A 25,478-nucleotide genomic window follows, 5' to 3' on the forward strand; every position below is an offset into this window, starting at 1 on the left:
TTAGAATGTTAAGAGCTGTTAAGTTAACATTAAATTTATTGTAGAGTATATAACTTTGTACAATATTCAAGAATAAATTATGAGAATATATATTGAAAAAAAAAACAGTGATTCCAATAAATAAAAATGATAATTATTAAAAATTGCATAATTTTATCTTCCTTTGTCTTTTAATTTAATAATTTAACAATTTTCAATTTGTGCTCCAGTCAGTTAAATAAATAATTAATATAAATAAAAAACAAAGTGAAAAATTTAAACCTTTGTCTCACTGAAGCTGACACGAATTTCATGATCTATATTGTTTCTCTTTATCAGTAAGAGGAACATAAACAACACCCATTAACGATTTACTCTTAATTTCACCATCTACAGTTTTATCAATTTGGAACAATTCTTGATCACCTGCTTCCGGCCCCACCGGAACTATTAGCCGACCACCTGGCGCCAATTGATCAATCAACTGTGAATTATTATTTTTTTTTAAAGCAAATATTAAAAAAGATCAATTAATTAATTACTATCAATTATAATTGTCAATAAAAATAATGTGGTTATATAAACAATCTCAAAGAAGGGATAAGTGTGAATAAGACAAAAAGTTTTTTTTCTCAGACCTATTTGTATGATACTTTTTGAAATTACTACTCCAAGTGAGCCTAATAATATTTTAAAACAGTTTTGCGTTAGCGCGAAGAATTTAGAAGATACAGTCATTTAAATGTTGAAAAATTGTACCAAAATTAAATTTTTTTTTTTTGAGAAGGTTTTTAATTTTTTCAGTACAGGAATTAATGCCGGTTTTCTACTTTCAAAAAAACCTTCGTATATAATGTAGTAGATTCTACCGTAAAAAGTAAAAAGGTACATAAGCGATATTTTTTTCAAAATTGAGTTTTTGGTATCGTTGGATTCATAAAAAAAGCTGCGTCTAATTTATTTTTCATTTTTAACTCCTTTTCCCCTCTTAAAAATTTTTTTTTTATTTTCATTGGAAAGCTGAGATTTTTTCCAACAAATCATGTAAATATGAATTAGTTAAATTTTATTAATTCGATAGTAAAAAAAAATTTTTTTTTACTATTAATTAGTTAAATTAGTTAAATATCTTGTTAACACTTTTGTCAGTAGTTGAATTACTCAAATATTAAAAAAAAATTTTTTAGTTTTCTTTTACGCTTATTGTTTTGTAGGTCATAAAAAAGATTTTTTTTTTTTTGATATTTTAAGTCAAATCTTAGGTTTTTCAACGCAATTTTTACAGTATAAAAATATACAAAATTCCTGAAATGTAACAGATAATTTTCGATTTTATTGTATTCATTTGATAATATATGAAATAAAAACGTTATTATTAGTTAATTTATTTTTTTGTCTATTTTAGAAATTTTATTTTTTTTAAATATTAAAATGATAAAAAAATAATTTATAATTTAAAATAATTAATAATTAATTTAAAATATTAAATGATTGATTGTTCAGAATCAAGAAATTTTCGATTTTATTGTATTCATTTGATAATATATGAAATAAAAACGTTATTATTAGTTAATTTATTTTTTTGTCTATTTTAGAAATTTTATTTTTTTTAAATATTAAAATGATAAAAAAATAATTTATAATTTAAAATAATTAATAATTAATTTAAAATATTAAATGATTGATTGTTCAGAATCAAGAAAAAAGCCTACAAAAAAATTGTCGATAAAAAATAATAAAAATTTTGGTAGAAGTTGAATTAATTGTTTTTCAATTTCCCACAGTATGTTACAGTTTTAAATATTCAATATTGTCAGAAAAAAAAATTGACAACCTTAAAAAGCCTTAATTTCGAAAGGTTGATATTTCAGCGGTCCCTCCCCTTAAAAACTCCCTATTTATAAATTAAAATTCATAAAGTTTTGTTATAATTATATAGATTTGAAAATAATAGTGTTAATTAAAATCTCGAAATTATCACACAAATACATCTGGGTTCAAAAAGTCGTCTTATTGACACTCATCCTTTTTCATTATAATTTATTTCCGATATACTTGAATATAAAAGAAAAAGCAATTTTTTTTTACTCACCGCCTGAGGTAATTCTTTTGCAGCTGCTCCAACATGAATTGCATCGTAAGGCCCACGTGGTTCATAGCCTAATCTTCCATCTCCAACTGTAAATGATTAAAAAAAATATATTAATATAGTTACAGCTATCACCTCCATGAAGTTGGCGTCGAAGCTCAGCGTCGAAATTTATTTTTCACGGGACCAAAAATGAAGGGTAGAATGACAAAAGGGGTCAAGCGCCAATTTATCGAAAATGAGGTTTTTGCATAAAAAAATCAAGAAAATTCATTTACACATTTCTGTAGAAGGATTTCCTTTTTTATTGCGTATTTAAATCAGTTTTTAATACAAATTAAATTAATAAAATAGCCTCAAATTCACTTTATTGCAACCTGATTGAAAAACAAAAGAAAGTGGTGAGTCAATAATATTATGCATAACTTAACAAATTTAAAAACATTGATTTTTACAAATCGAAAATGTCTCGTAGATGCGGAAAAAAATTTACTAATAAAAAAGATATTGTTAAAAAGAAACTATATGAAGGTGAAATGTTTTTATGAATTTCATTCTTCACATTTTTATCCATCTGTTCAGTTTTGATCAAAAATATTATTTTTTTAGGTTTTATTTTAATATTTTTGTTTAATTTTATTTTAATAATATTGTAATTAATAAAATTAATAATAATAATAATAATAATATATTTTCAATTTTAAACAATTTTAAAATCATTTTGTTATTAATTTTTAAATATTTTTATGATTATACTAAGTGAACAATTGAATTTAAAGATGAAAGTATTGCTCAATTCCAAAGCAAGCAATTAATTCGTAATTTTCTTGAAAACAAACAATTTTTTAAAGGAATTTTTTTTTCTATTCATTTCGTCGATTCCATAGAAAGAAACTAATTTTCCAGTTTTTCTTTAAACTGTATATTTTTTTTTATAATTAATGCTTAAAGAAAATGTGCGCAGTTGATATAACCTCAAGGCACCACAGTTTTTTTTTTAAATTTTATCGTTAATATGTAGGTTTATTTCAACCAATTGTTGTATATTTATTAAAACATACTAATATATCTCGAAACGGTTTTCTCAGTTTTTTTTAAATGACCTGCAAAATTTTTAAAAATGTCTTTTTTTACTTCCTGTAAAAACAGTGAATTGGCGCTTGACCCCTTTTGTCATTCTACCCTTCAAATATCAAATGATTTTTAAAAAGATTTTGGGACCACATAATATCTTGAAAAAGTATTTCTCAAAGCATTATTTGGATTGAAAATCTTAAAAAAAAATAATTTGATACTTTTGGTCCTGTGAAAAACAATTTTCGGCGCTGAGCGTCGACGCCAACTTCATGGAGGTCAGCTATATCAACTTCAATATATTATAAATATTGTTTGGAATAAAAATTTGTAAATTATACAGAAATTTACCAATAAGCTCGACATTGGTGCCCAGTAATTCTGGATTTCCTCGTCTTATATTTTTCTCGGCCATTGCTTTCAATTCGGGAATATGATCTATTCCCACAGCTAATCCATCTGGTTGTAACATCATTCCCATACATGCTGTTAAATAACCAGATCCTGATCCTACATCCAGGGCTCGATTACCATTTTGTAATTTCTCTTCAAGAAATTCTAGAGCGTGTGCATGCTAAACAATTTTAAATTGTCTTCTTTTTTTTTTATTAAAAAAAAATTTTCATTCATTAATGGAAACTGAAATAAAAACGTTTCATCTTTTACCATTTATGTGAAAATGATATATCAATTTTTGAAATTAGGTTGTATTTCTTTATAAAATGAATTTTCAATTTCCATTCTTCTTTTATTTGAATTTAAATATAGATGAAAATTTCTTTTACCATGTGTGGAGCACTTATGGTAACACCGTAACCAATTCCTTGTGCAGAATCAACATAAGCATGTTCCGACTGAATGTAAGATCCTCTATCAACAGCCTGCATTGCCTCGTAAACTCTTTGTGTTTTAATTACCTTTGTTCCTTAAAAATTAAAAATTCTTTTATTTTCAAATTAATTTATTGTATTCGTCTCAAAGTATTTTCACTCAGGAAATTTTTAAGTTACGTATATCGCTAATTACGAATATGACGTTAGATTTTAAAAATCCAAAATGTCAAATTCAATATGGCGGTCTTTTCTTTAATTCATTGCATTGAATTCACTTAAAATTTGTTATTCAGAAATTTTTGGTATCTTTGATTACGAATTTAATGTTAGATTTGTAATCCGAGGACTATGTAATTATTAATTATTATTATTATTTATAATATATAAAAATAATAATGTAAAAACCAGAATTTAAATTTTCAAAATTGAATTTGATAGTGCGACATTAAATAAAAAAAAATGTCAAATACGAATTATGTTAAATGAACATTGTACCAAATGACACAATTATGCTAAATAAACATTATGTCAAATAAAAATTATTCTAAATGAATTATAAAAACATTATAATATAAATATGAATAATGTCATAAAAAATAAAAAACATAACCTATAAATCTAGAAGTGCACTTACTTTTGAGATATTGTAATAATTCTCCATTACTGTTGGCTTGAAAACGTCCAAAAAAAGCCATTTCGTAAATACAAAAAGATAATACTGTCACGACTGTAGAAAGCAAAAGAGTTTTTAAACTATTTACATTGTAAAATTGAAATCGAGTAACGTCAACCATAAAGATAAGTTTTTAATTAACACACTTTCGAAGTCCCTTAACTATAAACATATATATATCAACTTACTTCAATTAGATAGGTAAATTTTATTAATGTGTGCGTTTAATAATTTTTTGTTATACAAAAAAGGTATATAAATTTATATTAAAAACAATGTTTTGAAATGTTTTGATAAAAACGATAAAAACTTATTTGATAGTTCTCGATTTTGACGCTGTGAAATTTCATTTCTCAACGCACGCTCACGATCTTTGGCGGGAATTTTTAAATTTATCGAATTAAGTAAAAAATTTGTTTTAAAAAGATTTTATTTTTATAAAATATATTTATATAGGTAATTAAAATTATTTAGAAAAATATGTTTGAACAGGTTAGAAGATGTTCTTATGCCTGTTATATACATATATATGGGCAAATCCACGAAACTTTTAACGAGCTGAAGTAATATTTTACACGCCGCAAAAAAATAAAAACGTTAAGATTATAAACTTTTTCAAGAAATTCAAATGAAATTTAAGCATTTTTTCACTTTTTAACTTATAAAACTAATTGTCAAATAAATATTTTGTTCTAATATAATGTTCGTTTGTATATAATTTAGCAAAAAAAAAATTATACCCAAAGTTTTAATGAAAAATAATTCAGATTTTTAAGTGTTCGATTCGAAAATCACAAAAATTAAAAGTTTCGTGGATTTGCCCATATAATATAATAATGCTTTTACAAATTTATTTTAACTTTTTTATATTATTTTTATGATTTTTTTTTGTCAATTAATTAATAAATTATGACAAAAAGTATAAAATAGACTTTTATTATTAACATTTAATTAAAATATATATACATTACATGTATGCAATTATATATATATAGGTATTTACTATGTTTATAAATAAATATATATAATTGATCTTTAATTATTATTAGAAAAGGCAAATTTAATTTATAATTTCTACTAAATTTTTTAATTAAATCCTATTAACCCTTTCACGCCTATGAGACAAATATTGTCTCACAAAAAAAATCTCAAAAATTTTTTTAAGAAAAATTAATTGTTTTTTCGATGGCTCCGAACGACACTATCTCAATTCTAGCAAGTTCCTGTATTTTGTCTAAGACTTTCTATTGTTCATAAAAAAATCTAAATGCTTCTTGAAAAACGTGTAAAAAAAATTATTTACTTAAAAAAAAGTCCTGAACAAACTTTTTTAGATCAAAGAAGTATTTACTTATTAATTTTTAAAAATTCAAAATGGCAGATCCAATATGGCGGACATTTTTGAAAATCGTATTAATTACTTTGAAACTTGTTACTCGTTTTTGAGATCGCAAATTAAAAATCCGATATTAGTTTATCAAAATTCAAAATGTCGAATTCAATATAACGAAAGAAAAAATTTGTTAAATTAATTAGATTTGCTTGAAACTTATTACCTGTCGGTTTTCGCTGATTGCGAATCCGATGTTTGTTTTTCAAAATTCAATATGGCGTATCCAATAAAGCAAAAAAAAAAAAAAAAAATGTTCAGTTTTCCCTGCGTGTGAAAAGGGTTAATATCATCATTATCATTAAGTATCAGATTTTTGAAGTTGACTACTCGCATCAGTAAGAGGTACATAAGAAACTTGCATAATTTTTTTTTTTGAAATAACACCATCTTTGTTTTTGTCAACTTGAAGTAGATCCTGAAATTTTTGAAATCCCTCTACTGCCACCACTGGACAAATAAGTCGACCTCCTGGCGCCAATTGATCAATAAGCTGAATGTAAAGAGAAAAATTTAATTACAAATAATTGAAAAATAATAACTATCAATATATAAATTACCTAACAAAAATCATAATTTAATTTGTAAACATACTTTTTGAGGTAATGTTTCAGCAGCTGCCCCAACGTGAATTGCATCATAAGGTCCATCAGTTTCAAATCCATGTCTGCCGTCAGCCACTATGTATATGACCTGTTGTTAGTTTTCTGTATAACTTTATGTGACTTTTTAAGTTCGACACAGCAAAGCCATTTATCACATTTGATTCCTCATTTATTTAAAATTGTCACAACATCCTGATAAAAAGTTATCTTTTGAGTTTCCTTTTATATTCTCATAGTTTCAAAAATGCCAAATCGCACACATTATAAATACAGGTCTCGGTCTTGACTTGATAAGGCACAAAAAAAGTCGTTTCAGTCGATTTATATTTTCAATAAAAGTTGAAAAAGTCGATTTTTTTAATTTAAAAAAAAAATTTTTAATTGGTTAAACAATATTTTACTTTAAATAACTAATGCTTTTAGATATTAAATTCATTTTATTAATTCTGTAAATTTTTTTTAAATAATAATAATAATAATAATTTTGGAAGAGTTAAAAGTTGAAACTTTTAGAAATAATTGAATTTCAAAAGATTTTGTTAATTTTCAGACAATAATTAAATTTTACAGAACTAAAAGTAATTTATCAAATAATTTTAGATAACCTTTTTTTAAAATGTAATTGAATTTTCAAAGACTTATAATTTATATTTTTTAAAATTAATTGAACTTGAAGTGATTTTTAATTAAATTTTTTTTGATGATTTCACTAAAAACTTTATTAGAATTTGCAGATAAAAATAGAATAATTTGAAAAACCATTTTTAAGGGAAAATTGGTTTCAGATAGTTGAATTTTCGAAGAATATTATAAAAATCATTTTTGCAAATATGTAATTAAATTTCAAGTGATTTTAAATTAAATTTTTTTTTTCTAAATTATAAACAATTATTAAATTTCATAAAAATTTTTAATTGAAAATTAGTTTAAGATAATTGGAATTTTTGAAGAATTTCATTAAAATTATTAAAAATAATTAATTTAGTGAAGAATTTTATTTAAAAATTTGTTAAATAATTGAAATAAAGAAGATCTGAAGAATATCTGCATTGTATACTAAAAAAACGTATTTTCTATAAAATTTTTTTTAAAAAACGTAAAAAAAGTCGCATTTTATTAAAATAAGTCAAAAAAATCGTATAATCCGAGGCCTGTAAATATATATTTCTCAAATAAAATATATATAGTTTCTCCAAATTGGTATTTGCAGAAAAAAAAACACCCTCTTATTATTATGCTTTCGAGAAATGAAAAAAAATTATTCTAACAATTTTTCATTAATTATAAAAGTAAAATTTTATGTTTTGCTCAAAAGGATATTTTCATCAGGGTTGTCAATTGCATATCATGATTTATTTGAATTTAATAATAAAAATTTTTTTCCATTAATTTCGCTTCTTGCAAGAATAACTAAACATTTTTTGTTTTTAAACTCGAGGAAATTTGTAAAAAAAAAAAAAAATTCACAAAGAAACAATTTATTATAATAAATATATAATATAAAAATATAACAACCTCAAAAAAATAATAATATCTCACCTACAAATTTGACGCGACCCTCCTTTAAAAAATGGGGACAATCTTCTTGAATATTTTTCATGGCAATTTCAATAAGTTCAGGAATATGTTCTACTCCAATAACTTTGCCCTTTGAACCCACCATAAAAGCCATACAAGCTGTTAAATATCCCGATCCTGAACCAATGTCAAGGGCTTTTCCACCATCCTTCAATTGATCAGAAAGAATTGATAAGGCATAAGCGTGCTAAAAATAAATAACAATAAGCGCGACTATATTTTTAGAATTTAAAAATAAGTATTATAAATAATGATAAAAATTATAAACTAGCGCAACAAAGAAATAACTCGAAAATATCCCGTGTGTGTCAAATTTGATGAAATATAAAATGTTTACATTTGAAGATAATTATTAATTTTAATGTCTCATTTTAGAAAGGAGATAAATTTATATGTATAATTATCTATATATATAAAATTCATTAAATATTTACCATGTGAGGTGCGCTTATTGTGACGTTATAACCAATTCTTCGAGGACGATCTAAATAGGGATCGACATCGTGACAAAATCTTGCCCTATCAACTGCAATCATTGCTGCTTCAGCACTTGTAGTAGAAAGAATGCCAGCATCTGAAATCATTTTTTTTTTTTCATTAATTATAAATTTTTTTAATTAATATGTTACTCACTACAAAAATATTTTTATTGTCTATTAAAATAATCTTATTAAATAGATGAAAATATATTTACAATAAATATTTATTTGGTAAAAAAATTTTTTATTGAAGTTGTAAGCAATCGACCAGCACCAAAATTGATTTTTTCTGTATTATTTATTTACATTTATTGTTGAAATTATTCGATATTTAAAAAAAAAATTGATTTTTCTAAAATACTATTCTTTTAATAAAAAATTTAAAAAAATTACTCCTATTATACCAAATAAAAATTATTCAATTTAATACAAATATTATTCATGTTTTAAACTAATATTTTTTTTTATTCAATATAATTTGCTTTATTCAAAATTTACCTTTTAATTTAATAACCATTTCTTGATTAGTAGCTCCATTGCAGCGCCATGCCATATTCTATATCAATAATCGTAAATAAACTGTAACAAAAAATATATTAAAACGTTAATTATAATTTATTAAATAAAAAATAGAAAAACAGAATTTTATCTCTTTTTTTTGAAATTAAAGTGTATTTTACATTAATTTTCTCTGAATACAGTGAAAGATTTTTGAACAAATTTTTTGTTAAAAAAAAAACGATTAAAAATTATTTAAACAAAAAGTCAAAAAAAAAATGTTCAATATTTAATATGGAAAATCTATTGTTAAAATTGAAATGGAAAATTGATTTAGAATTTAAAAATTTTGTTTAGAAATAATCTTGGTTATATGAAATTTTTATCAATGATTTTTAAATGATAAAATCAATATTCGCAAAACATTTTAAATACATTATCAGAATATTTCCAAAGGATATAAATTATATTCTAATATTTAATATTTATTCATTTCTAATTCCTCACGAGACTTTCTGACAGATTGAGCTGAATATGAAAATGAAAAATTGATGAAAATTAGTTTTGTTTTATATTTAGTTATGCAACACACGCTTATTTCATGTGTCACGTTTAGATTTTTCTCTGATAATAATTAAAAAAATTGCAAATTTTCAATTATTGTGAAATCTACAAACATACGCATAAAATTAATGGAAAATTATTCAAAAATTTTTCTAATTTAGAGGAGAAAATAATTTAATTATATACGATATTAAAAAAAAAATGTTCTTTTTTTTAAACAAAAATAAATGTCAATTTTTTTCATTGAAACCTTTTTTTTATAGAAAAAAAAAAATATTGAGAAGAAATATTAGAAAATATTGAAAAAAATAATTTTTAAATAAAAAAAAAATATGTAATGAATCTTCTTATTTTATTCTCAATGTAAAAATCTAATTAATTAATCAAATCAATTTTTACTTAATTTACCTACTAATTTATTAATTAGTTTTTTTTTTAAATTTGATGATTTTGAAAAAACATTCTGTGATTAAAAACTGAAAAGTTTTATTTTAAAAATATTCTTTTTGAAACTTTTTTTTTTTTAAATATAAAAAAGAATTATTTATTTTATTAAATATAATCTTCCGGGTGAATAAATTTTTTTTATATTTGTTTTATGAAAGTATAAAATAAATTCAAGGTTACAATATCCACAGAATTCTTTTAATGATTTGCATATAAGATAATAAACCAGAAAATAATTGGTTCTTAAATAACATGTATAGTAATAAATTTAAAGAATTTGCGACTGTCCATGGATTTTAATTTTATTTTTTATTATACATTACTATAAATAGGTGCAAAATTTTGAAATATATAAATTTTTTCAAAAATTACACAAAATTTATTTATTTAGTTAAAAGTTAAGTAAACAAATTTTTTTTAATAAAATAATTTTATACTTATAATTCCTTAGGAGGAAAACATAAAAAATAATCGAAATTTTAATTCCTGACATTGTTTATAATATTACAAAAATAGCAAAATTGTTATAAAGTTATTATTATTGTTGATGACATAATTGCGACATTTCTTATTCAACTGGTTACTCTAGGAATTTTTCCTAAAATTACAACTATATTATGCAATTAATTGAAAGCAAAATATTTTGTTTTTTAAGTTAAATTGGAAACGAATTTTTTTTTTTTTTTTTTTTTTTGAAATAATATTTGTACTGAATTTTTTCTGAAATATTTTAAAATCCTATAATATTATATTAAAATTTTACCAACTGATATCAAAATTTATCTTTTCTTCAAAAATTTTAACTTGCAAACAAAGTTAACCTTTTTTATTTTTTGTGAAATAATAATTTTTTTTTATAAAGTCAAAAAAAAAAAAAAAATTTTGACACTCAAAAAGAGAACAAAAAATATTTTTTTGATAAGAACAAAAAAAATTTTGAAGTTACAAAAAAAAGATTTATTTTCTTTTTAATAAATAATTATTTCCAACATTTATAAATCTAACAACATTAACTAATTTTTTAATGCAAAAATAAAAAAATTGAATTAAGGTAACCAAAATTACAACAAGGTGAGGAAAAAAATGTGTTGAGTCTGTTTATAAATTAATTTTATTACTGTACAAATTAATTCATTAAGAATATTTTAAAAAAATCTTTCACAAAAATAACAAAATTAACTAATTTTGTAATATAAATAAAAAATTGTATTAAGATATATTAACTATAATAAGTATATAATAATCAGTATACTACGACCGAGTTGAGCGTTAACGAAAAAAGATTATATCGCTAGTTTATTATAAATCTAAAATAACCATAAAAAAAAAATTATTCCGCTTGGATAAAAAGAACATATAAAATGAGTATATAATTTTTTTTTTCACTCTTTTATGAAAATAAACACGTCTTTAAAAACAATATGTCCTACAATGTGAGTTACTACATCAAATTTTTGTGCTTTGAATTAAAAAAAAAATTTATTTTTTTTTGATAAGATTGTATAAAAACATTAATGAAAAATTTACAAACATTTTTCATACATACAATATATATATATATATATATATATATATATATAAAATGGGACTAAAGAAAAAATTTAATCGCCTTGACTTTTCCGTTGTCACATATAAACTACCTCCACTGCGTTCAACTTATACGTCCAATTAAAATCTAATTATTCAATCACCTATAATTTTCCATTTTAGTGTAATAAAAATCATGTACGAATTCATTGTGAGATAAGAGGAGTTAAACTCACATGGTCTCGCGACCGATTCGCGTAAAGACAATGAAAATCACAGAAGGAGAATATTATTGTTAAAACCGCAAAGTGTATATGACAAAAGTGAAAGAACCGAAAAGTCATTACAGTTTGAAAAACCGCGACACGAGCACTATTAATGAGACACTAAAAAAAAAATAATAAAATTTTTTTTTTTAATTTCAATACATATTTTCCAAAATTATACAATAGAGAAAGAAAAATTAAAAAAAATCAATTGACTACATATATAATATTGATTAAAATCAGATAAAATACAAAAGATTTCTCTTTGATATCCGCGCGTTTGTCAAAATTAATAATCAAACTAAATTCTTTTGAAAAATTAATATTAACAAGAATTTTTTTTTTTGCAAAGTTAATTGAAATTATATATTTTACAAATGTGATCGTTGGATTTAAATGTGATTTTTTCATCAAATGTGAGATTTTGTTTTCATATTTAAGTGACGTAGGTGAAAAATTAATTTTTTCGAAATTGAAAACTATTATTAAAAATAGAAACAAAAAAAAAAAAGAAGCAATAATGTCAGAAAAAACAATCACACCTTCTATACCAGGGAAAAATCGACAATATTTAGCTGCAACTACAGGTCTGTAAGCTTTTAATTAAAAATTTTAATAGAAATACATTTGAAAATTTGAAAATATATTAAATTAATATTTTTTTGAAGTAGAAAACAATATTTGGATGAAACTTTTACTAAATATTTTTTTTTTATTTTTATAATTTTTGTGTTATTTTAACTTCAATTTTATTTATTGCAAAAGTGAAAATTAAAAAAAAATTTTTTTTTAGTAAAATACTTCCAATACTGATTGGAATATATTTATTTAGAAAAAGTGATCGCCTACTGTTATTTTGTATAAAGTGAATAATAATAAATAATCAATATAATATAATAATTAAATTTATTCAATATAACTAATTTGCTTATTATTTATTTATTTAATATAATAAAAATATTTAATATAGACGTTTTATTTTAACCATATATACATGAAGTTTTACTTTGTATCAAGACATTGTTATTATTCATTCAAATGATTTTGAAAGATTACCTATACTTTAAAAATTTGATAACAATTTAATAAAAAAATTGAAATTTTTGTTGGAATCATTCAAAAATCTTACACAATATTGAACATGAACTTGACAAAGGTTGGGAAAAATGCACTATAATTTTGATAATATGATGATATTCACTTAATAGAAATCTTCGTGATACAAAGTAATAATTATGTCGTTGACAAGAATTTTACTTCCTCCTTTCTTAAAAATCTTCACTTTTAATGAAAAAAAATATATATATATTTTCAATGAATACCATTTTTATTTTTTTTAATTATATATATATTTATATTTTTTCATTCAACGGAATTTTATGTGAATCGAATTTTTCAGTGGCAAAATTTCTAATTCACCAAATCTTCATTAATTGGTACGAATTTTTATCTGCATGAATTATTATTTCATTATTTAATAGAATTCTTAAAATACCTAATTTTTATTTATCCAAAATTGCAAATTGCCGAAAAATTAATTGACAAAAACATGAAGGTGCGATTTTCAAAATTAACCAATTTGGAAATAATCAATAAAATTGTGATTAGTTAATTTTAAAAATCGGGTCCACATTTATTTGTCAATTTATTTTTTCGGCCACTTGCAAATTTCGAACAAATAAAAATTTATCGTTTTAAGAATTCTTATAACAAATTATTTTTTAAAACAGAAAATTATAAAATTTATCTAAAAAAATGTTTTTTATAATTTTTTAATCAATACACATATTGCAAAAAAAAACATAATAAATAAATAAAACGAAAATTTTATTCATAGAATTTTTCATGCAAAAAAATATTTCTTTGAAAATCGATGATCATAAACATTGTGAACTTCAGCATCGTTATAAATGAAGATTCGTTGAATTGGAAATTTTGGCACTGAAAAATTCGAATCACATAAAATTTTGTTGAATGTGAATTCTAATAAATTTAAAATCGTCGAAATTATAATTCTATGAAATAAAAAGTTGGGTAAAGAGAAATTTTGTAAAATAAAAATTCTGTCAAATAAAAATTTTGTGCCTAAAAATCTGTTAAGAAAAAAAATTCGTTTAATTAGATATTCTGTCAAATGTCAAATTCGAAAAATAAAAATTCGTCTAAAAAATAATATTGTATCTAATAAAATTCTTTAAAATGAAAATACTGATTATATTTTTATGGGATAATCATATGCCCAATAATTCAACACCAAAAAAAAAATTAATGTTTCTCTATCAAAAAAAAGGGATGCATGATTATGTTCTAAAAATCATTAGTTAAAATTTTCATTTTTAGGAATTTCATTTGTCATAATTATTTTTGAGACGAATTTTTATTTCTTCGAATTAGTATTTTGCAGAATTTTCATCAAAACGATATTCTATATTATTATAGAATTTTTATATAACCGAAAATTCACAGAATTTTTATTTGTCAAAATTTTTATTTGCTCGAATTTTCATATAATTGAAATTTTAAAGAATTTTTATTGGGTAGAATTTCATTGCATAGAATTTTCATTTTATTCTTTCAGATGAATTTTCATTTGTTCGAATTATTATTTGATATGATTTCCATATAACCAATTTTTCATACTAATGAATTTTTACTTAACCGAAAAATCATTTAACAGAATTTCTAATTCATAGAATTTTTATTTGTCCGAAATTGTAAATGTTCGAACAAACAATCGACAGAAAGATTTTGGCGCGATTTTTAAAATCAACCAATCACAATTTTATGGATAATTTTTGATCGGTTAATTATAAAAATCGCGCCGAAAAATCTTTTTCTCGATTGTTTGTTTCGGTCATTTGCAATTTCGGACAAATGAAAATTCTATCAATTAGAAATTCCGTTAAATGATTTTTCGGTTGAGTAAAAATTCTGTAGCATGAAAAATCGGTGATATATGGAAATTCTATCAAATAATAATTTTGAACAAATGAAAATTCATTTGACAGAAAATTCTATGCAACGAAATTCTACCCAATAAAAATTATTTAAAATGTCTATTATATGAAAATTCGAGGAAATAAAAATTCGAATAAATAAAAATTCGGCTCAAAAATAATTATGAGAAATGAAATTCCATAAAATGAAAATTCTAACTAATGATTTTTAGAACATAATCATGTGTCCCAAAAAAATAATATCTTCATTTTTTGGTATTCTTTTTTTTTTAGTGAGTTTGTCGGCCCTTGCTTATGGAACATCATTAGGATGGGTGGCTCCCGTTCTTCCACGTTTATTAAGTGAAGAGACACCGGTGGGAAATGAACCCATGACAGACGAAACAGCCTCATGGCTTATAAGTTCATTATGTCTGGGTGGTTTGATAACGACACCAATTTTAGGACCACTCGCTGAAAAATTTGGTAGGAAATTTGTGGGATGCCTCATTGCATTGCCATTGATACTTAGTTGGCTACTAAAAATTTTTGCTCAAGATTCAAATTATCTTATTGCCGCGAGATTTTTCGCTGGTTGCGGTGGTGCTGGTAGTATTTTTGTAATTTCACTTTACATTTCGGAAACGACAAGTGATGCAATACGTGGAACTGCAGGAAGTTTTTTGGTTCTTTTTCTCAATATTGGAATTCTCCTCTCATATATCATTGGACCAATTTTATCATTTAGCTTCTTTGGTATTGTTTGCCTTTGTCTGCCAATATTTTATCTTGGCTGCTTTGTCTTCTTACCGGAAACACCAGTGTACTTAATTAGGAACAATAGACTTAATGATGCAATCAAGTGAGTTAAATATGGATATTTCTATTATTCTAGTCTTTACGATGTGCGGCAAACAAAAATTTCGCGTAAACATATTGAATTACTGGAATAGGTTTTTTTTTTAATAACTACACCAAGTTTTTACAGTTAGAGAAAAAATATATTTTTCACACATGTTCAAAAAAAAAAAATTGTAAAATTTTCATTTACTTACAATACACTATATTTGATTCGAAATGAAAAAAAAAGTTATTTTTCCGAATTTCATAATGAAATTTAAAAGTAATGAATTTTAGTGTATTAAAATAAATTAAGAATTTTTCAAATAAATTTTATCAATAAATAAATCATAGAATGAACGAAAGCATATTGGATCAACCATTTCGAATATATATTTAGAAAAAAAAATGGTAATTGATTATTGTGGGACACGTAAATCTAATTTACGTTTAACTTTTTGTAAACAAGAATTCTTAAAATAGAATTTCTGATTGCAGATCATTGTCATGGTTAAAGGAGGGAAATAAATCAGCAATTGAACAGGAATTAGTTTATCTACAGGGTCAAGCAAAGGAAACGAGTTTTTCAAAATCAGCAAAATTTTCTGATCTCTTTAAAGAGAAAGGGACAATCAAGGGATTGATTATTGCATTTATTTTACTTGGTGGACAACAAATGTGTGGAATGTTTGTGATGGTAATAATTAGGTTTTTTTTTTACTAAATATTATTTAATAATTCCCAATCTGTTTTAAATTCCTTAATTTTATATGTAAGGAATTCTCTGAGAAAATAGCCACTCAAAATTAGCTTATTTGAAAAAAAAAATTATAGAAAGTACAGTTGGGATTGAAATTTTGATAGAAACATTGCGTTATTTTCAACTTCGTATAATTATGACAAAATTTTTTGGAATTTTATTTGTAAATAGAATTTATTGAAGTATTTTTCATGTGATTTTCCATTACAAAAAGAAGTTTTTTCAACAAAAAAAAAGTTACACCATTTTTTTCAAAATTAACTATTAAAATTAATTAATTAATTTAAAAAAATTAATCATTTTTCCTTTTTTAACCCATTGCCTTGTTTAAAAATTTTTTTTATTTTTATTGAAAAGCTGAAATTTTTCGTAAACCGATTGTTGTTCCATTTTTGTATTTATACAGTTTATTGGGAAAAAATTTAGCTTTCCAATGAAAAAAAAAAAAGAAAAAAAATGTAAAGGGGTGAAAAACGATTAAAAATTAAGGTTTAATTTTGACAAAAAAAGGGTTTAAAATTTTGTTGGGAAAAACTTTTTTTTGGGCATTGAAAACAAAATAAAAAATGCGTTAAAAGCCCTTATTTGCAAATTAAATCCATAAAATTTTGTCATAGTTATGTGGATTTGAAAGTAACAATGTTTCTTAAAATGGAAAAATTTTTTTTGTAAAAATTTGAGCTATTTTATTTTTAACATTTTCAATAATTTAAAGTTGCATTTTATGAATTGATATTAAAAAATTTTCACATAGTAAAAAACGATTTTCATATTTCAGATTAGGATACCTAAAACGTTTTACACTGTTAGAAAATTGTAATTTTTATTAAAATACATCTTTTAATGTTTCAGATAATTAAAAGAAAAAAAAAAAAAATACAAAATTTGAAAAATTGCAAAAATATGCACTGAAAAAAATTCTTAATTGTAAATTATATTCTATTTCAAAATACCAAAAATATGGATTAGAACTAACTTTTATTTCGATTGTTTATAGCTAATTTTCTTTCTGTGGTTTTGTATTTTTTTTCATTTTTTTTTTTTTTTTGACAAATTATTAAATTTCCAATTATTTTTTTGTTTGTTTCAGCTTAGTTATGCAACGAAAATTTTCGAAATGTCCGGAAGTTCCATTTCACCGGACATATCAACAATTATTATTGGAATAATGCAATTAATTGGCTCTTATATTTCAACATTTCTCATTGAACGTGCGGGTAGAAAATTATTGACAATAATTTCATGTGCTATAATGTGCACTTGTCACGTTGTTCTTGGTATATTTTGTCATTTTCAAGCATTAGATTATGATTTAACATCAATTGGATGGATTCCTGTAATTGCCCTTTCAATATTTGTCATGGCACATTGTTTGGGATTGGGTCCCGTACCATTTATTGTGGTTTCGGAAATTTTTAAACCCGATATTGCAAGTTTAGCGAGTTCAATATCATTGAGCTCATTATGGATTCTTCTCTTTCTTATTGTCAAATTTTTCGCTTCAGTAATGGCATTAATTGGAATTGCCAATTGTTTTTTTATTCTCGCTGTATTTTGTGCTTGTACACTTTTTCTTACAATTGCCATTGTTCCCGAGACAAAGGGTCGTACTATTGAATCTATTTTCAATGAACTTAATGGAACATCTCAATCTAATATTAAGGCTTAATTTTTGTTGTTATTATTATATTTATAATGTAAATTATTATCAATTTTTTAAAAGTAATTTTTATTATTACAATTACTATTAATAATAATAATAATAATAAAAATGATAATTAAAAAATTAATTTATTCTTCAAGAATACTGTTCAAGAATAATATTTATTTATGATGTATTCCACGCCAAAGTGTAAGTCCATATGCAATTGCATCTCCGATTTGGGTTTTTTTTTCTTTTAGTACTTATTGAGACTAGCTTCCATGAATTTTTTGAAATTTTTTTAGCAACCCATTTTTGAGTTATGGAATTTTGAAAATTGGAGAATTTTCATGACTTTTAATATTTGATTGCTCATAATTTCCTTAAAAATGCATCAATTTTAAGTCTTTTTTTCAAAATGTGTGTTTTTAAACGTAGGGGAATAGTGGCAGGGTTGGACACAGTTTTGGTTTTTTGTTTATAAATCTTTTGTTTAGATAAATTCAGTCAATTGTGGTATATGGGTGGAATGATATACAAAAGAGGAACACTTCTGCTGTGGACCGTAAATTGATTGGTCCAAAATTAAAAAAGTTATAAACATTTAAAAAAAAAAATCTAGTCAGGGTTGGACTTTTCAGTCAGGGTTGAATACTTTTTGAAAATCGAAACGCATTATTGGTAAAAACGTAAAATAACATTTGTAATGTTTTTTATTCTTATTTTTTCATGTTTATCTTTACTTATTGTTTACAAATTGTAAAGTTTCATGGGTTTAAAAAAGGAATGAACTCAAATTACAAAAAATAACGCTTTATTGTTCCAAATAACTCAATGAAATGATGAACAAAATTTATACAATTTAAGTATTATTTTTCTAATATCTTTGGCACAATTTTGCACTGAAATATTAATAAAATAAAATTTATTTGTATATTTATTTATAAATTGTGTCAAATTCATAATTAATATGGGTGTCCATCCCTAACTGTATAAAGTGTCCAACCCTAACTAGAAGCATCATTTTCGAATTGTGCTAACCATAACCAGACATGTGTCGCGATTCGATTTTTCACTTTTTTTCTTCTTAAATTATGTACCCCACAATACATTCAATAAGCTTACCTTGCCGAATTCTTGCTTTTTTTACACATTTTTTAGGTTTATTCACAAGTCAAACAAAACTTTTTTTGTCTCTTCGATTGCACCGAAGTCACAGGAGACGCTACTTTTGATTCTCCAAAAATGTTATGCCACAAAAAGTTGGGTTACACTACTAGAAGATTCGTCACGTACGCACACAGGTGGCGCTAGTGTTCTTATTTAAAAAAAGCCAAGTGTCCAACCCTGACAAGTGTCCAACGTATACTTATATGTATTCTGATGCGCTACTTACGAAAATCATAGTGACAATACCCAAAAATTTGATTTTTATGGTGAAAACCATAAAAAAAAGTCCTAAAATTTATGGTTTTTTTTTCGTTTATTGGGTAAAATACGCATTTTTAAGGAAGTTATGAGCATTCAAAAATTAAGTCATGAAAATTCTCTAATTTTCAAAATTCCATAACTCGAAAACGGGTTGCTAAAAAAATTTGAAAAAATTCATAGAAGCTAGTCTCAATTAGTATACTAAAAGAAAAAAAACTCAAAAAAAATCAGAGATGCAATTGCAGATGGACTTACACTTTGGCGTGGAATACATCTTATATTTAATATAGTTTAAGAATTTTCATAGTATATATATTATGATGAAAAAATTTATTCATTGTTGATTTTGTCAATAATTTCACAAAGACATAATTAAAAAATTTTTAATAAAAAATTATTAATAAAAATTTCTTAGGATAATTCTTTCAATTTTATTTTGAAACAAGTGATAATTTTTTAGTTGAAAATTAATTAATGTCCTATTTTCAAATTTCTTTGTTTATTTAAAAATTTATTCACAAGAAAATAAATTTTTTTAAATAAAACAATTTTTTCATTATCACCTTCCTATTAAATATGAAATATATAATGTAATATAAAAATATTTTTTTTTTACGATAATTGCTGTTTATTTTTTACTATTAGAATAAAAATTAATGAGCCAAAAGTTCTAAACGTTCAAAATTAACAAAATATTTTTTTCAATCTATAAATTATTAAAAATTATTAATGTCAATGTAAAATAAAACAGTAAATTAATAACCTCTTTTTAGATATTTAATATTTTGTAAAAAAATTCTTTGTAAATTTGCAACAAAGAAAATTTCGTTCATTTGAATGTTCAAAACTTTTAGCTCCTAAAAATTAAACATTTGTAAATATAATATAAAAATAAAAAAAAAATTTACCATAAATAATTTAAGGAAATATTAAACCATATAACTGTAAAGTATATCGTTAAATTTAAAAAATCAACTGTCAGATTAGAATGAAATTATATGTATTATTACCTGTGTTCTATTTTCTTTATTCCATTATTATAATATATGGACAATATTATTGATGATCTGCAAAAAAAATCACCAGTATCGAAAACGTTGAAGATTCGAAACAAAAAAAAAATAAAGAATCAACTGCAAGCAAGAGAAAAAAAAATAAGTGACTGATGTTATTTTTTCTTGTTTATAACTGAAAAGAAAAATATTAAACTATTCACCTGACTTTAAAGACAAGCACTGACCTCATTCCCATGGAAAATAAATAGAAACAAAGAGCATCGAGCGCCATCTTGTAACCAAACTTCAAACGTGTAAACAAAACATTTTTTTTCTTTTGTAAATAAAAATATTTTTTTATATATTAATTAAAATTAATTAATTTATACTAAAGAAAAAGTGTTTTTTTTTTTTTTTTGGAAAAAATAAACATATTTATTAAAAATATTTTATTTCCTAAAGTATCGTTTCATGGTACTTTCTAAAAATCAAATGTAAACTTTCTTACCTTCAATTGGTAAATGAAGAAAAAAGACTTAGGTAAATGTACAAAAAAAATTATTTTCAAAAAGAAAAATATTAATTTTTCACAAAAATCATGAATTAATGTTTTTTTTCTAATTCGCTATTTAAATATGTAATTATTATTATTTTATAATAGAGATTTACCTATTATTTCGAGAGGCTTTAAAAAAAAAAATTTCATATTGCAATCAATCATCACATCTTTTTCGTACATTTTTTTGTCCAAATTTTCGCTTCTTAAATGTCGAAGGTGCATGATCTTCATCGTCACTTCCGGTTATTATTCTATCAATTGTTTTTTCCTTGAAAATTCGTTGTGAAGGCGGTGGTAATTCATTTTGTATAATTGGAGCAGCTGGCGCTTCTTTTTTCCTTGGTAATTGAAGATCAACTGGTTTTGTTTCACTGAAAAAAATAGTAAATAAATAAATAAATAAATAAAATAAATAAATAAAAATTTAAAAATTTAAATATGAAAATTAAATTAAACAAAAAATTGTATTCATTGAAAATAATGAAAAATAAAGTAATTAAATAAATATTTAAAAAAAATTTCTTTTTTTTCATTATTCTTATTATTTGAAAAAGAGTATAACTTACACAATTTTTACAGTTTTCCAAGAACCATAGGGTTGTGGTTTTTCAGGAACACTATAATCTCTTCTATAGGGAATTTCTTCTTGTTCTTCATCTTGTTCTTCCTCTTGTCGAATTTTTCGAATCTCCTTCAATTTTTCCCTTTCGGCATTCGCTCTCTTCTCTTCTAATACAATCGCCATTTCCGACGCTTCCTCATCGTCGAGTTGATTTAAAAGTTCCTCTTGAATTTGTTGCTCTTTTAACTCTTCCTCTTGTTCGGCTATTGTCATAAAACCTTCTTCGGGAATCTCCCATATAGTTTCTATATATGTGAAAAAAACAAGTTTCTATTTAAAAAAAACTAATAATATAATAATATAAAATAATTAATAAAATTATTCATCTCGTTTATAAATAAATAAACAAATAAAATGAATTTACCACTTAAGAAAATTTTAATAAAACAAAAATATTTTTTAATAATATAAGATAAAGATTTTAATAAAAAATTAAAATGTTTTAATATAAAATAAAATTATGAATTTTATGAAAAAAAAAAATTGAATATAAAATAATACGCAAATGAGGTAGGTATTCTCTGAGAATAAATCAACAACTAAAATATTATTACATTGACTTAATATTTTGATAAATTGTTGTTCTATATATATAAGGGTAAAAAATCCCTGAAATAAAAACGTGACAAAAAATTGATTTCTTACATTTTCTCGCAATGTCCCATTTTCCCAAACATAGTTTGTTGGAAAAAAAACTTGACCTTTCAATAAAAAAAACTAAAAAAAAATTTTGTTAAATAAACAATGTAATGGAGTTAAAAATGAAACGTATTTAATTTTTTAAAAAATTGTGTTAAAAATTTTTTCATTGAAAATTTAACTGTGATCACTTCTTCAAATGCTTTTTAAATTCCCTTATCTGTCTTATTCAGAACTTCATATATTTAACAAAAGTTTAAGGATTTAAATTTTTGAAGGGTTTTTCATGTACTTTTTTTCAGAAAAAAAAATTTTTTTTAACCTTTTCTGTTAAAATTAACCCTTATTTTTTCATTTGAACTCTATTGTACCTCTTTAACAATATTTTTTTTTATTTTTTTTTTAAAATTAAGATTTTTTTCCAAAAAAAAAAAACTTTGTAAATATAAAAAATGGGACAACAATAAATTTCCGTGAAAATGTAAAAAAGGGCAAAAAATTTCTATTTTTTAATTTTCTCTCAAACCGATTGTTGTCTCACATTTATAGTTACATAGTTTATTGAAAAAAAATCTCAAATTTTCAATGAAAATAACAAAAAAATTTTGAAAAAATGTAGTTACAAATTTTTTTTTAATTAAAAATGTATACAATTTTTTTTTCTAAAAAGAACTAAAAAATCTTTCTAAAAACCATATTTACAAATTAAAATTCATAAAGTTTTGTCATAGTTAAACGAATTTCAAAGTTACTAAAAATGTTGAAAATATTTTCTATAATTTTTTTGTTTCCTTTAATGAATATATATATATATTTCAGGGATTTATTTACTCTCATATATATAACAATTTACCAAAGTCTTAAGCCAATCCAATAATTTTAAATTTATATTGGCCCTTTTTTCTCAGTGAATATTTCAAATATTAATAAAGCTTAGAAACAAAAAAGGAAATAAATATATGAAGAAAATTTGTTTTTTTTTTTGATTATGTTACTTGGAAAGCGTAAAAAGTTTTAAAATACAAGGAATTTCTTTTCGTAAGTCTTCTTTTATTTGTACTCGTCATAAAGAATAAACACATAATAAAATTTCTACGAAAAATGATAAATATATTATTTTCTTTTTTGCACGTGAACTATTACTTAATATTTTTCATTGCTTTTTTTTGCATCGTTTGATGCATTGATATTTTAATTTATTGCAAAAAAAAGAGAGAAAAATCGAGAAAAAGAAAATATTTAATAAATCGTACCATTTGTTTCAATGTGCCAGTAGTATGAATATCCCTCGGGACTTTTTGCTTCATACCATAATTTTGGAATTTTTTTACTTTCATCTTGAGTAACTTTACCTTTTTGTTTTTTATTTTGTTTAAATTGATTCCCACCTTTTGATGAATTACCTTTTGGATTCAATGGTGGTTTTGGTCTTTTTGTCAAGAGCATAGGATCTATATTATGCGAAAACTGCAAAAAAGAATATCAATAGAAAATTTTTTATTTCATTTCTAAAAATTAATTTTACAAAAATCGACAAGATTAACAAAATAAATAAATTTCAATTATTGTAATTTATTATAAAACAATTAAAAATATTTTTGTATTCTTTTATTAAAAAATAAAATTTTTAAAGACTCTTACATTTTGAACATTATGAAACCTTGGATTTGTTTCTGCGGACGCAGAAGGCATTTGGTTTGGATTTGGTTGTTCCTAAAAGAAGAAAAATCGTGAACAAAATTTAAACATAGAGAAAATTGAAAATAAACTATTACAATTTTAATCTTTTTGTTGTTAAATAAATTAGTGGAAGTAAAAATATGAAATCATTATTATATTTTAAAATTTATAAAAAAAAATGATCGAAAGCATCAATTTCAAATTTAAGTATTTTTTAAACATTTCATAAAACTTATTATTGTAAACAAACGTTTTTATCCTTTTATCAATATTCTTGTTTAAAAATTAATAATAAATTATTATTATTATTATAATTATTAATTGTTTTTTCAACTCACTTTTTTTGTTTCGACATTTAACATTTTTTGACGAATTATATTTTCTGCTGTCAAGTCCTTGGTATTGTTTTCGACGTCTTTAAGATAAGCAGCCATAGCAGCCTGATGAAAAAAAAATTTTTTTTTATTTTGAAATTAAATTTAACTAATTTTTTTTAATTAAATTAAATTTTTAATTATTAATTTCTAATGTAAAATATAATTTTGAAATTAATAAAATAGTAATTTAAAAAATACAATCAATTAAAAATATTTTTTAAAAAATTAAAAATAAAAAGAAAAATTTCCTTTTTTTTAATAATTGCATTTTTCACTCACGTTTTCCATTTTTTTGATGTCATTATCAAACTTTTGTTGTTGCTTGGCTTCCTTAATGCTTTTCTTACGAATTTCCTTGAGTTTTTTCTCCACATTTTCCTTGTGTTTTTTGCCATTCTCATGAAATTCAATACTCGGCTTATTATCAGCTAGCCAACATTTACAATAGTCACAAAATTTTCGTGTCTGCGACTTCCAATAATCAGCCCTTGTAAAATAAAAAAAAAAAAAAAAAATTATAACATTAATAAAAAATTGCATTTTCATAAAAATAACAATAAAATTTGGAATATTGAGTATAAAAACAAAAAATAATATTTTTTATTTACAATAAAATAAAAACGTAAAAATATCTCTAGATAATTTTTTTTGTCGATCATTTTTCTTTTCGAATATTTTTTCCATTATTGGCCTCGGGGGGATGTCATTTAATCATACACAAGGTGTTTGATGGATTTGCATTTTCCAATAAATAAAAAATCTGTCACAGGAGAAATTTGTTAATGCCACTATTTGAAATATAGGGCTGACCTTTTTTTTTTTTTTTTTTTTTTTAGATAAATAAAAGTATAGATTTTATTCGTCAAAAAAAAAATTCATTTAAGAAGACAATAATAAATTCTAAATGTAGGGAAAAATAAATTTATTCCAACTATAATGTATTATAGTATATTAAAAGTATAATATAATAAATATTGATTTTTAGCCAATTTCAA

The 25,478-nt window shown here is 22.8% G+C and overlaps 3 protein-coding genes across 4 annotated transcripts in view; 1 reads left to right on the forward strand and 2 right to left on the reverse strand.

Annotated features, from left to right (window-relative positions):
* Window positions 1–18: 18 nt before the first annotated feature.
* LOC127286314 (uncharacterized) lies at window positions 19–20,866 on the reverse strand. The gene is made up of 11 exons (XM_051312699.1): window positions 20,622–20,866; window positions 9,199–9,279; window positions 8,656–8,795; window positions 8,183–8,408; window positions 6,633–6,718; window positions 6,343–6,531; window positions 4,610–4,781; window positions 3,928–4,067; window positions 3,494–3,716; window positions 2,072–2,157; window positions 19–463 (listed from the first exon to the last, which is right to left on the reverse strand). Exons 2-11 carry the CDS (start codon window positions 9,251–9,253, stop codon window positions 290–292), a joined length of 1,491 nt encoding a protein of 496 aa, XP_051168656.1. The 5' UTR covers window positions 9,254–9,279; window positions 20,622–20,866; the 3' UTR covers window positions 19–289.
* LOC127286337 (facilitated trehalose transporter Tret1-like) lies at window positions 11,818–19,297 on the forward strand. The gene is made up of 4 exons (XM_051312731.1): window positions 11,818–12,589; window positions 15,233–15,800; window positions 16,277–16,475; window positions 17,629–19,297. The coding sequence occupies exons 1-4, from the start codon at window positions 12,523–12,525 to the stop codon at window positions 18,205–18,207; spliced, it is 1,413 nt and encodes a 470-aa protein (XP_051168688.1). The 5' UTR covers window positions 11,818–12,522; the 3' UTR covers window positions 18,208–19,297.
* Window positions 20,867–21,147: 281 nt separating the features above from the next.
* LOC127286339 (WW domain-binding protein 4) overlaps window positions 21,148–25,478 on the reverse strand; it is a 58,032-nt gene continuing 53,701 nt past the window's right edge. For both annotated transcript variants that reach the window (XM_051312733.1, XM_051312734.1), the window contains exons 2-7: window positions 24,763–24,970; window positions 24,445–24,546; window positions 24,068–24,139; window positions 23,680–23,893; window positions 21,732–22,032; window positions 21,148–21,536 (exon numbers count right to left, since the gene is read on the reverse strand). In XM_051312733.1, the coding sequence (XP_051168690.1) occupies window positions 21,320–21,536; window positions 21,732–22,032; window positions 23,680–23,893; window positions 24,068–24,139; window positions 24,445–24,546; window positions 24,763–24,970 (1,114 nt within the window). In that variant the 3' untranslated portion in view covers window positions 21,148–21,319. The remainder of the gene's footprint in view (window positions 21,537–21,731; window positions 22,033–23,679; window positions 23,894–24,067; window positions 24,140–24,444; window positions 24,547–24,762; window positions 24,971–25,478) is intronic.

The sequence above is a fragment of the Leptopilina boulardi genome, unplaced genomic scaffold (assembly GCF_019393585.1).
Source record: "Leptopilina boulardi isolate dan_hultmark-lab unplaced genomic scaffold, ZJU_Lbou_2.1 LbouV2_352, whole genome shotgun sequence".
Taxonomy (NCBI): domain Eukaryota; kingdom Metazoa; phylum Arthropoda; class Insecta; order Hymenoptera; family Figitidae; genus Leptopilina; species Leptopilina boulardi.